Source organism: Microcaecilia unicolor, chromosome 10, assembly GCF_901765095.1.
Source record: "Microcaecilia unicolor chromosome 10, aMicUni1.1, whole genome shotgun sequence".
Classification (NCBI taxonomy): Eukaryota; Metazoa; Chordata; class Amphibia; order Gymnophiona; family Siphonopidae; genus Microcaecilia; species Microcaecilia unicolor.
In genome coordinates, this window is record NC_044040.1 from 31,958,623 (window position 1) to 31,975,922 (window position 17,300).

General features: G+C 45.1%; 1 protein-coding gene across 1 annotated transcript in view; it reads left to right on the top strand.

Moving 5' to 3' along the window:
* The first annotated feature begins 224 nt into the window (after positions 1–224).
* Positions 225–17,300, top strand: part of LOC115478627 (V-type proton ATPase subunit S1-like) — a 134,963-nt gene continuing 117,887 nt past the window's right edge. Inside the window, exon 1 of the mRNA XM_030216112.1 lies at positions 225–911. Within this exon, the coding sequence (XP_030071972.1) occupies positions 802–911 (110 nt within the window). The 5' untranslated portion in view covers positions 225–801. The remainder of the gene's footprint in view (positions 912–17,300) is intronic.

The window sequence follows — 17,300 nt, forward strand, 5'->3', positions numbered from 1 at the left end:
TTTTGAATGTATTCCGTGTTGTTCTTATTTTTGTATACTGGACCTGCAAAAAAAATTTTTTTCTCTGTAAATTTAGTTTGCACAGTGAAACCCTAGTCTGAGCTGCTTTGCTGAGGAGTGGCTGTGCTTGTTGACAGAAAGCACTGGAGACTGGCAGGGAGCATGAGCAATCCACAGAGGTAGGGCTTTCAAGCTTGACCTTCCCCCTATGTACCCTGGCCCCAAGGGTAAAGAGGTTGGTGTGCCAGTCTATACCCGCAGCAAAACAGTAGCGAAGTGCTTGGGAGGCACCTCAGAGTTACAGTCAACAACCAAAAGGGAAAGAAGAAGTTCGAATAAAATGAACAATTAAGCAATTTAGAAAGGAAACTGGCAAGCTGCAGCTCGGAAGAAACTAGTTTCTGATGCCACTTAAAAAAAAAAAGCAATAAAAAGCAATAAATCAAGAATAAAACAGAAAAAGAAAAGAAAATACGGTGATATTGGACTAACATTAATCCAACATAAAAAAAGGCATCGGCGTATTTTTTTGTGTTTTATTTCTCTGTATTACCTTTACAATGGACAACACAGCAACCACAGTGCAGTACTTTAAAAAAGCAGAAGTGGAGAAAAAGGCCCTTCCTGGAAGTGAAATACCCTTTGTATATCTTAAACAAGCAGCAACCATCTTAAACAAGCAGCAACCATAAACAAGTGCCTGGATCTAGCCAGATTCTACAGCTTTTGCCCTCACTGTTTTGAGCTCAGTGAATTCCTTGCTTGTCCAGTCAGTCCTGCTCACCTTGAAGAGGCACCAGCATGCAAGCCTACAGGGATATCCTTGTTCCCCTCATCTGCACGTTCAGTGTTCTCTTCAGAGGGGTCTTCCCCAGGGATCATGTGCCAGCGTTGCTGTGGTCAACTCATGGGTAAGTGATGGCTTCAAATTTCTCAGCATTTTTCTCAGTTGTTTGTTGAGGATTGTGAGAGAGGAGACGTTATCAACAGGGGCTACTATTAAGTCATGTTATTTTACCACTAAAGGTGGGGAGGGGAGTTATTAATGTGGGCTACTGTTAAGATGTATTATTTAACCATTTACCCTAGGTCTCATTGCAAAAACATAGGAGCTGTGCTAAAATTACATGAGTTGGGGGGGGAGGGGAAGTAATAAACATGGGCTACTGTTAACTACTACTACTACTTATCGTTTCTAAAGCGCTACTAGACGTAGGCAGCGCTGTACACTTGAACATGAAGAGACGGTCCCTGCTCGACAGAGCTTACAACCTAATTAGGACAGACAAACAGGACAAACAGGACAAACAAGAGATAAGGGAATATTAAAGTGAGGACGATAAAATAAGGGTTCTGAACAAGTGAATAAAAGGGTTAGGAGTTAAAAGCTGCATCAAAAAGGTGGGCTTTTAGCTTAGATTTGAAGATGGCCAGAGATGGAGCTTGACGTACCGGCTCAGGAAGTCTATTCCAGGCATATGGTGCAGCAAGATAAAAGGAATGGAGTCTGGAGTTAGCAGTGGAGGAGAAGGGAGCAGATAAGAGAGATTTACCCACAGGTTATTTTACCACAACGTTTGCTATTTTAGCATAGGGTCCCATTTTATGCAGTGAGACCCTGTGCTTAAATAGTGTGGCTTGTGGTAAAGTAACCTGACTTAAGGGTAGCCCACGCTGATAACTCCCCCCCTCCTAAATCTGTAAAAGTAGTAAACTCCTTTGTACTCTGGATTTTTTTTCACATTGGCCAACTGCAGAGCTTAATCTGTAGACCAAAAAGAAGTGGAACTGTGGAGCCAGAAAGGGGGTGGGTAGGCCAAAAAGCATTAGGAAAAGAGGGGCTGGATTGGGGAGTGGTGACTGCTTTCTGCTCTGCTCCATGCTGGCTCCTTCCCCCACCTTCGTTTTCCCTGCTGGAGCAGAGCACTCCTGAAGTCTGGAAAAAAGTAATAGAACTGTGTTCCAGGCCATTCCCCGCAAAATTAAGCCCTGGCTGGGGGGAAGATGCACTAAAAAAATTGTTAAACCCTTCCCTTACTGATTCCCTTAGCGAATCGGTATGGAACGGGCATGCATCGAGGAAAAGGAATGCAAATGAGCTGCTCGTTGTAGCTCACTTGCATTCTCTATTCCGTCTGTAAACAGTCGGCCAGTCGGCCGGTCGATCATGCGCAGAGCAGCCAAGCGTTATGCTGGCAGCTCTGCGCATGCCAAATACGCCTCTGTGCTGCCCGAAAGGAAGACGCCGCGCCGCTCACCCCCTCCACGGCCTGCTGCAGGAAGGCTCCAATGCGGCTCAATCCTAGCAGGAGAGTGCAGTTGAGGACGTCCATCCAAAAAGACGTCCTTTTTGGATGTCCCCCCCTCCCCCGCAATAATAAAAACGTCCTTTTTGGACATGCTTCACTCAGCTGAGAGACCTGGAAGTCTCTGAGCCAATCACAGAGCGTTAAACGCGTTGTGATTGGCTCAGAGACTTCAAGGTCTCTCAGCTGAGTGAAGCACATCCAAAAAGGACGTTTTTACTACTGGGGGAGGGGGGAGGACCTCCAAAAAGGACGTCTTTTTGGATGGACATCCTCAACTGCATGATCGAACTGTATCGGAGCCTTCCTGCAGCAGGCCGTGGAGGGGGTGAGCGGCGCGGCGCCTTCCTTTTGGGCGGCACATGTTTTTATTAAGTGAAGGACGTCAAAAAAGAACATCTTTGGAGTGGGGTTTTTTTTTCAGGTGAAGGACGTCCAAAAAGGACGTCCCTGACGACATTTCTTTCTTCCAATTTGCCCCAACAAGAGGTGTAGACCTCCCGTTAGGTTAGGTTTTAACAGTAAGGGGATCAGAAAACCGTAGTGCATCTCATTATAATAGACTTGCAATAGCCTCTGGATCATCTGCATTCCATTTTTGTTAGCTGCTACTGTGATCGGAAAATGGCTCGGAGAAGCCTTTAGTGCATGCCACGGTTTACTACTTGTTCGTTAATGGCTCGTTAAGTTTAGTGCATCTGGCCCTGAGTTTACTAGAAATGGTATTAAAAGCTCAGAGCCTACAAAGTCTGAAAACTGTGGAGTATAAGGTCCTAATACTGAGCCTGAAATATATAGGGGCCCTTTAGTAAGCTGTGCTAAAAAGTGGCCAGCGATATCCCCAGCATGGGTCTTTCCTGCACGATGAAGCCACTTTTAGCGTGGCAGTAAAATGGCTCCATTTTTCATTATTCCCAATAATGGGCAAGCGCTAATTTCCCTGCACTTACCGACACCTATATTTTAGGCCATTGGTTCCCAAACTATGCGCCACGACACACTGGTGCACTGCACTAAACTGCAGGGGTGCCGCAAAAAAATCCTGACCTCCCTCCCATGTACCTTTTGCTGGCTGGCTGCATTGGCTCAGCAGGCCTGCTGGCATGGCAACAGGAGTACGTGGTGGCTGCCTCCGCCTCCTGAGGTGAGCTCCCCCCCCCCCACATGTTGTCGCCTGAAACGAAGCCGTTGCAGCACGAAGAAGGAGCCTGCTGCGTGCTGCAACTTCCACCACCAAGGTCCGAGAATGAGACACAGACAGGACTTCTCCGGACCCCGACTTTGCCCGGCCCGTGGTTCTAGCTAACGAGCTTAGCTTAGAACGCTCGTCAGTCATCAGGCAGGCTGCAGGCAGGAAGGGCAGCCTGCTGCACTTCCTCCGCAGAAGTGCAACTTGCAGCAGGGAGCTGAAGGACAGGAGGAGCCTGCCATGTGCTGCAACTTGCCCCGCGGTGCCAAGGCGGGACTTCAGGACTCCCGACTGGGCCGTCAGCCATCAGAGGGGTTTACACCACGGTAGGAGAGCCTGCCAGTGCCTTTCCCAGAAGGCACTCACTGCAGTGCCAATCAAGCTTGCTGTATTGGCTGAGCTGTTGAGGGGTGCTAAATCCCTCTGCCTCTCTGTGGGCCATTCATTTGTTTTGGCCCGCATTCTACTGTCTAACTTCTTTAGCCACTACTTCCAAATTTCCCCAGTCATCCACAAATTTGCGTTAGCCTCGTATGACACAGGAAGTCGCTTAACTTTCTTGAAGCAACGGGGCTGTTGGCTCTTTCCAATGACGAGGGGTTCCAACTTCTCATTTCCATCCATATTGCAGCAAAGGAGGATTGTCAGTCGGTCCTTCGATGTTTTACCTCCAGTAGTTTTGGCATGTTTGAATGCAAGTGTTCCATCAGGAATCGCTCGCCAGTAGAGGCCATTTTTGTCAGCATTGAAAATGTCACGAGGTGCAAACTCATTCAAGATGGTAGGAAGAACTGAAACAACCCAATTTTCAGCACCAAAGTCATCAGCGTCTTGTTTCTCACCATGCTGTTTCTCCTTCCATCTTTCCAACCATCCAACAGTGGCTTTGAATTCAGTTAGTCCAAGACTTTCAGCTAGCTGATTAGCTTTCTCCATAAGCAGTGGACCACTGACAGGAAACTGTCTGCTCCTGACTTGAGAAAACCACCAAAGAAAAGCTGAGGATGTAGAAGATGCTCTTCACGCCCATTTACGTTTCCTGTGTGGATTTGTATTGTTTTGCCAGTCTTCCAGAAGCTGATCTTTCTGCTTCAAGATACATGACATTTGACTGGGATTGACACCATATTCTTTAGCAATAGATGCTTGACTTTGTTTGATTTCTAATTTTTTAAGAACTTCTATTTGTTCAGCCAGTGTTAAAGTCTTACAGTTCCGCCGTGACGACGACCCCGGTGTATGTCATAACAACATTATTTCGCTTATTCTGCCTGTAGCAGTTAAAGAGGCAGTAAATTTGAAATCTCGTTGGTTGTCACGTGCCAATTGGCTTCCATATTCCATGCGTGCGCTTATGCGGAGTCTTTCCAGCAGAGGAGCGGTCTTGAACCATGCATATAAGCGAATCTTGCACTTATCAGTGGTGCGCTAAAATGAAGTTTGTCCCCATAGAAATTGATGGTGCCAAAAACGGGACCGAAGTACTGCATGCAGTTAAACAGAACATGCTCTTATCCGACGTGCACTTAAATGGAGTGCACTGTATTAAAAAAAAAAAATATATATATATATATACAGTGGTGGAAATAAGTATTTGATCCCTTGCTGATTTTGTAAGTTTGCCCACTGACAAAGACATGAGCAGCCCATAATTGAAGGGTAGGTTATTGGTAACAGTGAGAGATAGCACATCACAAATTAAATCCGGAAAAATCACATTGTGGAAAGTATATGAATTTATTTGCATTCTGCAGAGGGAAATAAGTATTTGATCCCTCTGGCAAACAAGACCTAATACTTGGTGGCAAAACCCTTGTTGGCAAGCACAGCGGTCAGACGTCTTCTGTAGTTGATGATGAGGTTTGCACACATGTCAGGAGGAATTTTGGTCCACTCCTCTTTGCAGATCATCTCTAAATCATTAAGAGTTCTGGGCTGTCGCTTGGCAACTCGCAGCTTCAGCTCCCTCCATAAGTTTTCAATGGGATTAAGGTCTGGTGACTGGCTAGGCCACTCCATGACCCTAATGTGCTTCTTCCTGAGCCACTCCTTTGTTGCCTTGGCTGTATGTTTTGGGTCATTGTCGTGCTGGAAGACCCAGCCACGACCCATTTTTAAGGCCCTGGCGGAGGGAAGGAGGTTGTCACTCAGAATTGTACGGTACATGGCCCCATCCATTCTCCCATTGATGCGGTGAAGTAGTCCTGTGCCCTTAGCAGAGAAACACCCCCAAAACATAACATTTCCACCTCCATGCTTGACAGTGGGGACGGTGTTCTTTGGGTCATAGGCAGCATTTCTCTTCCTCCAAACACGGCGAGTTGAGTTCATGCCAAAGAGCTCAATTTTTGTCTCATCTGACCACAGCACCTTCTCCCAATCACTCTCGGCATCATCCAGGTGTTCACTGGCAAACTTCAGACGGGCCGTCACATGTGCCTTCCGGAGCAGGGGGACCTTGCGGGCACTGCAGGATTGCAATCCGTTATGTCGTAATGTGTTACCAATGGTTTTCGTGGTGACAGTGGTCCCAGCTGCCTTGAGATCATTGACAAGTTCCCCCCTTGTAGTTGTAGGCTGATTTCTAACCTTCCTCATGATCAAGGATACCCCACGAGGTGAGATTTTGCGTGGAGCCCCAGATCTTTGTCGATTGACAGTCATTTTGTACTTCTTCCATTTTCTTACTATGGCACCAACAGTTGTCTCCTTCTCGCCCAGCGTCTTACTGATGGTTTTGTAGCCCATTCCAGCCTTGTGCAGGTGTATGATCTTGTCCCTGACATCCTTAGACAGCTCCTTGCTCTTGGCCATTTTGTAGAGGTTAGAGTCTGACTGATTCACTGAATCTGTGGACAGGTGTCTTTCATACAGGTGACCATTGCCGACAGCTGTCTGTCATGCAGGTAACGAGTTGATTTGGAGCATCTACCTGGTCTGTAGGGGCCAGATCTCTTACTGGTTGGTGGGGGATCAATACTTATTTCCCTCTGCAGAATGCAAATAAATTCATATACTTTCCACAATGTGATTTTCCGGATTTAATTTGTGATGTGCTATCTCTCACTGTTACCAATAACCTACCCTTCAATTATGGGCTGCTCATGTCTTGTCAGTGGGCAAACTTACAAAATCAGCAAGGGATCAAATACTTATTTCCACCACTGTATATATATATATTTTTTTTCTTTCAGAACTACAAACCTTATCCTTGTATGAGTCAGTTTCATGTCCCCAGAAGAAATAACATTACATTTCTGTACAGAAAAATTTCTTTGGTAAAACTGTACCTCTTTAATATAGCATATGCTACAGGATTATAAAATAAACCAACCAGCTGACTGGCTACTAAATTGATGTGGCTGGATTCTTGTTTATCTTGAAGTACTAGAAAACAATTTAAGAATATTTTTTTAGTAGGAATTATAGATGCAAGAACAGATGCTAACCAAAAAGGAAGGGAAATTAGTTATCATGTCTGAGAATCCAAACTCAGCCTTTACAAGCAAAAAAAAATGTATATTTTAGAACCTGCGTGAGTGGTGACAGACAGCATGTGGCAAACTCAGGCGTATGAGAATGGTATGTTATATCAAACACAATTTGTATTTTGGGGGAAGAATAAGTGAGTTAAATTGACTGGTGCTGATGGTATTTAATGGCTGGGGTGGAGTCCTGGGAGATAGAGACACCTGGAGAATATAATTTATTACCAAGGCTGATTCTCAAGAGCTATAAACTGGTCAGATTTCCAGCATAATCATGAACATGAATGCATGCACATTACCTCAGTCGGATGCACATCTGTTTCATGCAATATTTTGGATTTAGCTCACACCTTTTTCAGTAGTATCTCAAAGTGAGTTATGTTCTGCTTCGCTAGGTATTTTCCTGTTCCCTGAGGGCATGCAATGTAAATTTATGTTATGCATAGTCAGTTGGGATATTCTGAAAACCACAGCTGGACTCCTCTTGGTGCAGTTTTCAGTCTGGGCAGCTGTGCAGTTTTTAAAATATATATTCAGCATCGCTATACCCATAGTCAGCAGAACTAAATATAAATATATGCCACTGACTCCTGGCAAATATATGGGAAGCAACAATATTCAGCCCGCTCTCTTTAGAATCTATTATTTATGTATTTCAACTTCATATACCACTACTACTACTACTACTACTACTTATCATTTCTAAAGTGCTACTAGACGTACGCAGCGCTGTACACTTGAACATGAGGAGACAGTCCCTGCTCGACAGAGCTTACAATCTAATCAAGACAGGCAATCAGGACAAATAAGGAATAAGGACAAAGAGTAGCAAGATTCCAGAATCCCAAAGAGTACAAGATTCCTGAATCCCAAAGTCTGCTATTACTACTACTTATCATTTCTATAGCGCTACTAGATGTACGCAGCGCTGTACACTTGAACATGAAGAGACAGTCCCTGCTCGACAGAGCTTACAATCTAATCAAGACAGACAATCAGGACAAATAAGGAATAAGGACAAAGAGTAGCAAGATTCCGGAATCCCAAAGAGTTCAAGATTCTGTGCAGAATCCCAAAGAGTAGCAAGATTCTGTGCAGAATCCTCCCAAAGAGTAGCAAGATTCCGGAATCCCAAAGTCTGCTATTACTACTACTTATCATTTCTATAGCGCTACTAGACGTACGCAGCGCTGTACACTTGAACATGAAGAGACAGTCCCTGCTCGACAGAGCTTACAGTCTAATCAGGACAGACAAACAGGACAAACAAGGGATAAGGACAGTGTAGCAATATTCCGGAATTCCAAAGAGTAGCAAGATTCCGGAATCCCAAAGACTACTACTACTACTTATCATTTCTATAGCGCTACTAGACATACGCAGCGCTGTACACTTGAACATGAAGAGACAGTCCCTGCTCGACAGAGCTTACAATCTAATCAAGACAGACAATCAGGACAAATAAGGAATAAGGACAAAGAGTAGCAAGATTCCGGAATCCCAAAGAGTTCAAGATTCTGTGCAGAATCCCAAAGAGTAGCAAGATTCTGTGCAGAATCCTCCCAAAGAGTAGCAAGATTCCGGAATCCCAAAGTCTGCTATTACTACTACTTATCATTTCTATAGCGCTACTAGACGTACGCAGCGCTGTACACTTGAACGTGAAGAGATAGTCCCTGCTCGACAGAGCTTACAATCTAATTAGGACAGACAAACAGGACAAACAAGCGATAAGGGACTATTAAAGTGAGGATGATAAAATAAGGTTTCTGAACAAGTTCTGAACCACACGTTGGATAGGCCCTACAGTGGTTTAGAAAATCAGAACAGGAGAGAGTCTAAAAATAAAAAAAAGCTGAAGAGTTCTGGCCTAAATTAAACCACTTAGCCATATAGACAGCATCTGAATGTCTCCACTATCCACAAAGTTAGGCACAACCAGAAGGTTTAATTGACAGGAGATGGCGGGAGCATGCTTGGCCCATTATCTGGACTGAAGCCAGTAAGCAGAGCTTGCCCCCATATTGAATCACTCAAAACAATAGCAAAGGCTTATTAGAAATTAGAAATAAGGACTGCTTATGTGTGGTTTGGTGTGACCAATAGTTTACTTTGCTTTGAGTATATCAAGATGGTGGCTAAGGCTTCAGCTTTGTCACATGACGCTGTCTCCTGTCAATTAAACCTCCTTGGGCACAAAACCCTCACTCTGCTCTAATTCTGCCCTGGCAGTAGGGGGGGGGATAGGTAGTTCTATAAAGAGCCACCTACTTTTAGGTGGCAGGAAGGTGCATAAATGGTTGTATTGTAGTCATTTGTGGGTGTATGCAGGTATTTATGGATGTACGTGACCTCTTGTAGAATACTGACTGGTGGAAAGGTCAGTGGCGATTGTGGTCAGCTGTCACCGGGGCGGATCGCCGCTGCGCACCTCCACCCCATCGGGTGCAGCGGCGTCCATCCCCCCTGGGTGCAGCATGACCCCCTCCCCCCAACGCATCGACACACCCCCCCCCGGGTGCATTCTTACCTGCTGGGAGAAGCCACGTGGCTGTCGGTTCCGCCTGGTCCCTGCTCCCTCTGCCCCGGAACAGGAAGTAACCTGTTCCGGAGCAGAGGGAACAGGGAACAGCGGAGCCGACAGCCGAGCGGCTGCTTTCTGCACCCCTCCAGCGGCGTGCACACGGCGCGGGACCGTCCCCACCCACCCTGCTCTCGGTACGCCACTGGGAAAAGTATGCATTATGCTTTGAGGGCGCATATTTGCTAGTGGGCATGCGCAGAGAATTTTTGATCACATATCCATACAGTATCACTAAAATCCATAGATAGGGGCCCTCTTACTAAGGCACGTAGGCACCTATGCGTGTCCAACGCACGTCAATTTGGAACTGCCGCCTGGCTTACCGTGTGCCCTGGGTAGTTAATTCCATTTTTTACGCGCATCCGATAAGCACGGCAGAAAATATTTTGTACTTTCTACCGTGTGGTGCTAACCGGGCGGTAATCGGCAGTGTGCGTGCTGATGATTACCAACCGGATAACATGTGAGACCTTACGCTAAGTCAGTGGGCGGCGGGTAAGGTCTCTCAGGCCCAAATGGACATGCGTCAATTTTTATTTTGCCACATGTCCATTTTCAGCCAAAAAAAGAGGCCTTTTTGCAAGCCGTGCTAACAAAATGGACCTGAAAGCATCCAACACACGCGCCTACAACAGCGCAGGCCATTTTTCTGCGCACCTTAGTTAAAGGACCCCTTAAAGAGCAATTCTAAAACAGGGCACCCACATTTGCACACCACTTGGGTGTGTAAATGTACAGAATACTGTCACTTAAGTGCATAAGTGCACACTTACCTGTGAAAGTGACAGCAGGGTGACCAAGTGCTGTTCTACAATAGTGCATGTAAGTGGCGTGTAGTGTGCAAATGCAAAGAGGACATTTACCTGGATTGCGCCGTAGACATGGCGGCCACTTACATGTATAGCTTACACAATACTGCCAGTTACACGCGTCCCTGTCGCATTTACACAACTGCTGTTATTCCAGATCTATGTCAGAACTGCAGGAATGCAAATGTTAAAATGGAAAGGGGACAGGGTCTGGGCATGTTTAGCGTGAGACAAGGGCATAGCAAGTTCATAAGAACATAATCGTTGCTATACTGGGACAGACCAAAGGTCCATCAAGCCCAGTATCCTGTTTCCAACAAGGCTGAGAGAATCCAGAATTAATGAAACTATTGCGTGCTTCTCTTTGCTGCACTGGATATAGAGGAAGAAAACGTTTCTGTTACAGAAGGACTGCAGTTACTGTGTTGCATAACATGAAACGGATTTATTGTTACTAAAGAACTGTTAACAAGCCACATAAAAAAGGCCAATGGAAGAACTGATCATTGACCAATTCCATTTCACAAATATATTATTTATTTATTACATTTGTACCCCACGCTTTCCCACACATGGCAGGCTCAATGCGGCTTACATAGTAACAATAAGGAGAATTATAAGTCGTAAAAAGAGTATACAATTTGTAGTAAACGTAATATTAGTGGGGTTAACGGATAAGTAAATTGAACAAAGGAGGAATTAGCTGTATAAGTAAATTGAACAAAGGAGGAATTAGGTGCAGAAGGAAATGGGCGTTAGGAGGTGGGCGTAAGAAGATGGAGAGGAATAGATGGAGAGGAAAAGATTGGGGATAGCAATAAGGATAATGGTAAACATGGTCAATATATAATAATCGTTGGTAAGGATCATGTGGGCATGCTTTAGTTAGTTGAATCGTTAGGGTAGGCTTCCTTGAATAGATGGGTCTTCAATGGTTTTCTGAAGGGCAAAAGGCTGTTGATTGTTCGGATTGGTCTTGGTAGAGCATTCCAAAGCTGGCTACCCAGAAAGGAAAAATTGGTGGCATAGAAGGATTTGTACTTAATACCTTTGCAGTTGGGGAGGGTTTTAAAATCATATCTTATCTTTTTCCTCTTCTCACCCACTCCAGGGAACAACTCAACAATATACTTTACAAAGTTCTGAGGTCACTAGTTTTCAAATTATTTAAGTGGAAGCTGTCATGTTAGAAAGCAGATGACCTCATTCATGGGTCCTTTTACCAAGCCGCGGGAAAAGGGGCTCTGCGCTAGTGGTGGTGGTGGGGTGTTTTCCCCACTTGCCAGGGCCATTTTTTCCACAGCCAGTCCACGCGGTGATATAACTTACCACATTGGCCATGCAGTGGGGAGCGTTTACTGCCACCCATTGAGATGATGATAAGGGTTCCAGTGCTAACCTGGCGGTAACTGGGTAGCGTTCCGTGATGCCTGATTACCACCGGGTTATCACCACGCAAGCCGCTTGGGGCGGGACTACCGCCGGCGGCCGTGTTGGGCCGGCGGTGGTCCCGGAAGAGCGAGCTGTAAGCCCAACGCGGGCTTACCACCACTCTGTAAAAGGGCACCTCACCGAATCTATATTATTTGTGACATACGAATGAAATCTCTTGCACTCTATGAAACTGATTCATCCACGTTTTCATTCACCTGCATATGAAGGAAAATCACAAAACAGCCCAAATGTGCAGAAACACTGGGGACTGGGATCGTTGTAAATTTTATATGCCTAGAGCTCCCTTTATAGCGAGGGTCATAAAATGTCCCCTTACATATAATAATCAAAATCATGACACACTTACAGGTGAGCAGGAGGAAAAAAAGCCTTGAGAAGCTCCTAGGTTTTTTAATAAATAACCTTAAAGGAGTGGGACGCAAGGGTAAAGCTCCATACACTACATAATGGAGGTTTTTGCCTATGATGAGGAAGTCCCGCTCCTTGAAGGTTATTAATTAAAAAACCTAGGAGCTTCTCCAGGCTTTTTTTCCTCCTTCTCACCTGAAGTGTGTCCATGATTTTGAGCTCCTATATTGTTCTTTTCATACTCTACAACATGAGTTCGTAATCTTTTTGGTTCCCACAGTCCTTTATGTGTCAACAGTTTTTATTAATGACAACTCCAAAACTACATATACATATGAGGATGTGTTAACAGTCATAGAGGAAGACTCTTCATTTTAACAATACATAATGGAACACTCAGTCGTCCGTCTTTTAACTTTTATCCCCCCCCCCACTTTCTTATATGTAACATTTTACCACCTCCACAGCTCATTATATGATCCTCCCTCATTCCCCTCCCCCTCCCTTTTCCACAGTCCTTTAATTGATAATGAATCCTTGCAGCCCCTTCTAAACCACAGTCCACTAGAGACCTTGACATCTACATATGTCGCTAGCTGTCAGCCACTAACAGTGCTAACTGCTAACATGTCACTCAATTAGAACGGTGCACACTTACATTATCAATAACTGTCCTCTCTCAGGCATAGATGGTCAGTAGCCCAACTGATTGGGGAGCCTAAAGGGGGCGGAGCTTACCTCCATACACTCCGTGGCAGCGACGTCAATGAAGAAAAAGACACTACAGACTCGCCGCCAGCTTCTCCCTTCTCTCTGCACACAATGTCCCGCCCTCGCGGAAACAGGAAATGCATCACTGCAGAAGGAGGGACACTGTGTGCAGAGAGAAGGGAGAAGCTGGCGGCAAGCCTGTAGTGTCTTTTTCTTCATTGACGTCGCTGCCACGGAAATAAAAGGTCAAAACACGCGGAGCGGGGGGGGGGGCTGCATTGCAAACGGAAGTCCACGATTGGGCTGGGGAGGCTTAGCCTTCCCAAGCCTCTTATACGGGGCACCTATGCTCTCAGGCACTGTTTCCTCTAAGCTGAGCAGGTGTCCTCCCGCTGCACTGTTGCCAGTAGTGGTGGTGGTGGTGGTGGTGGGGGCTTCAATATTGTGTTTTCAATCACCAGAGACAGACAGGTTCCCTGGAATCCTGCAGAGCTTGCCTGTCCTTCACTATTGAAAATGTAATAGTGAAACAGCTCCCCCCACTGGTAGTACTGTAGGTGGAGGACTCCCACTCGGTTTAGAGGTGACAGTGCTCTCAGGCGTTCTTTTATTAAAGTATGGGCGTAGCACACGAGAAAAGGCTTATCCAAAAATGCACTAAAGTATTTTGCAGTAATTTGCCTGTCAAAGTGCACTAATCACGTTATTTAATTGTTTTTTTTTTTAAATTTTCTCTTTATTAGTAATTTTTAAATTTTACAAGCAAAATGTATATACTTGAACTGAAAATTGGATTGCCCCAAAAAGCAAAAATACAATAAACAGGTGAAAAAAAAAAGAGACTGACTTAACAAAGGCAATAAACAAAAATCCTCTTTTAGTCCCCAATTTTGTGATCCTTCGGAAACTAAAGAGAGAACATACGCAAACCAATAATATAAATCAAATGAAAAAGGCCTAATCAATGCCCAATTTACTACCTAGAATCTAAACAGAGGGTAATTTCCAATCTGAATGGGAGACTTATTATCCAGAAATTGTTTAAAATGAACAGGATCATAGAATATATATCTAACATTCTGAATTTTTATGAAACAAGAAATCGGAGGAAAACTTCTCCACCATTTTAAAGCACGCAAGGGGTAAAGCTCCATTATTTAATTGTTTTTGAATTTTTTTCAGGCAGTGACATGTCATGGGCAGGAAATAGGCATGGACGCTTTATCCAGCTAGGAAATTCACATTACTGTGAACCAACTGGATAATGCGGACTTCATATGGGAGAACTTAGCGCCTCCAAAAGTAGGAGGCAGTCAGAGCTTTTGCGTTATTTTTTGGCAAATCCCATGTGCTAATGGAAAATGAGTGCAGGACCTGCAAAAAAAAACAAATAGGAGACATTCATCAGTAAACCTGGGCTTAACACGCATTAGCACGTGCTAAAACCCAGATTTTGCTGTGCTTAGTTAAAGAGCCCCTCCATCTGGAAAGTTTCAGTAAATTGCCTCAGATTTAAAGACCCTTCTCTGCACTCTGTTTGACCTCTTCCCACACCCCTTTGGGGTGCTGGCATCACTGCCTAGCCTAGTGGTTAGTGTGGTGGACTTTGATCCTGCGGAACTGAGTTCGATTCCTAATGCAGCTCCTTGTGACTCTGGGCAAGTCACTTAACCCTCCATTGCCCCTGGTACAAAATAAGTACCTGAATATATGTAAACTGCTTTGAATGTAGTTGTAAAAACCTCAGAAAGGTGGTATATAAGTCCCATTTCCCTTTTTGAGATTCTACATGGAATGTTGCTACTATTGAGATTCTGTTGCCACTATTGGAGATTCTACATGGAATGTTGCTATTCCACTAGCAACATTCCATGTAGAAGCCTGCCCTTGCGGATCAGCAACGTGGCTGAGCAGGCTTCTGGTTCTGTGAGTCTGAGGTCCCCAGACTCACAGAACCAGAAGCCTGCACACTGCTGACCTGCAAGGGCAGGCTTCTACGTGGAATGTTGCTAGTGGAGGAGTAGCCTAGTGGTTAGTGCAGTGGATTTTGATTCTGGGGAACTGAGTTCAATTCCCACTGCAGCTGTTTGTGACTCTGGGCAAGCCACTTAACCCTCCATTGCCCCTGGTACAAAATAAGTACCTGAATATATGTAAACCACCTTGAATGTAGTTGCAAAAACCCCAGAAAGGCGGTATATCAAGTCCCATTTCCCTTTCTTAAGAACCTTTCTCTACCATATACAGAAGTTTACTATCATTCAAGGTGCTGCTATGCAATACCATGCAATGCAGCCCATAATCTCAGAGTTCTACAGAAATTGGAATGCAAACACATCTTTGCATCTCCGTTTTTGCAAAACTGTTTACTATGTTTCATGTGACAAATAGTTAATTGTTGTACCAGCACCGGCGCTCAGGCTTGTGTAGAAGTTTTATACTAACCAGGCTGCTAACCTACAGGAAATCCCCATGGCTATGTACATTGACCTCCTTGTGAAGTGATTTGTGACAATGCCCCGAATGCTTTAGGAATTCAAGGGAATTGTAAAAAGAAAAAGTGGCATAATGATTATTTTTATTCGTTCTAACCCAACAGATGTTAGAAAAATATTATACATAAAGGGGTCAAGAATGTCTGTCTGTCAGTTTGGGGGTAAAATAGCTTTCCAAAAATTTAACAGAATAGGACCAAATTTGATGAAACCCCAGTGAAAAGACACATCAGGTTCAAAAGTGGGTTAGAGAAATAAAGCCCACCCCCCCCCCCCCCCCCCCCCACCAAAGCACTGAATTTTATTGGGAGAAACAGTTCCAGCTTCTGCAACATAAAAATTACTGAAGCAGGGCAGTTAGGGAATTGTTCCTTTCAAGCTATCTCTTTCCTCTCTCTCTCTCTCACACGCACACACACACACACACACACGCGCGCGCGCACGCCCAAATATACCATAACATAAACATTGCCATATAGGGACAGATCAAAGGTCCATCAAGGCCAGTATCCTATTTCCAACAGTGGTCAATCCAAGTCAAAAGTAATTGGCAAGATCCCAGAACAGTAAAACAAATTTTATATGGTGTGAAGCCCTGCCCAGCGCATCCCAGGATGCACTGGGCAGGGCTGGGTGCCGCCTTTTTCGAGGCAGCACTGCTGGAAGAGGAGGGAGTCTACCTCCTTCCTCCAACAAAGGTACGGTGGGGGGGTGGGAAAGAGGGCTGCTAGACCACCAGGTCGGGGGGAGGGCTTGATTCGCTGTGCACTGGGCCACCAGGGCTTTTCATGGGGGGGGGGGTTGGGGGGGCTAGAGAGCCACTGCATATCCAGCCCCCCTTGAACCTGTATCGGGGAATCCTGGGGACTGGAGGTCTGCTGGACCTCCAGCCCCATGTCGCTGGCTCGGAGTTGGGGTTCGGTGGGGGCACTAGGCTACCAGGGCCATGCTGTTTGGGGTCTGGTGGTCTCACGGACCTCCAGCCCCTGTGTTTGACAGGCACAATCCTCCCGCACTTTACCCTATGATCAGAGATAATAGCGCGCATAAATCTGCATGCTATTATCTCTGATCATAGGGGCGGTAAAGCCCTGCGCTGTTCAAGCACTATTTTTAGAGCGCTGTTTGGAACAGCGCAGGGCTTTCGATCATCTGGGCATACGTATCTGTCCATCTATCAACTTTCAAGACAGAATTTAAGTCAAGTGTGTTAACATTACTAATGCTCTTAATTTATCTTATGCTGCCCTTTCATTCACATTGCTGCTAATTCCCAACACAGAAATCCTATTTTATTAGTGATTAGCCCCCAGCTAGGGTGTGAATCTAATCTGAAGCATTTTGCTCAAAGGCAGCACAATCAGGTATCAAAGGCCACTCATTCCCTTAAGATTTGTAGTAGCACAGCACATGCTGACAAATAACGTAATTTGTCTCAACCAGCTTTGCCCATTCTTCACTGCTTGCATTGCTGGAATTCTGATTTGTATTCTTCCTTGAAATTAACTCTGCTGTTTGAGCTATGGAAAAGCAAATCTCCCAGCTGTCAACTGTATAAGATTATCTGTCTGCAGAAAGTTGCTCCTTATCATTTTTACTGTTAGCTGAGAGGAAAGCTGACAGCTGACGTCTAGGTGACCTGAAACTTCCACCACGTACATGCCCAATGTCAACCTTCCAAATATCTTTGTCTAGAAAGGACAGAGGGGTGCCTGATTTCTGCTGTGATGTCGTCGGGGGCCTGCTTTCCACCAGGGGCTGAATCCAGGGCCGGCCCAAAGGTACTGATGCCCTAGGCTATCCTTCCATAAAGCAAACCGAGAAAATAAAGCCATATAATATCCCTTCCTAAGTACACAGTGCATAAAAAAAGATAATAAATCAAATAAAAAAGACCCTCAGAAATTAAACTCAC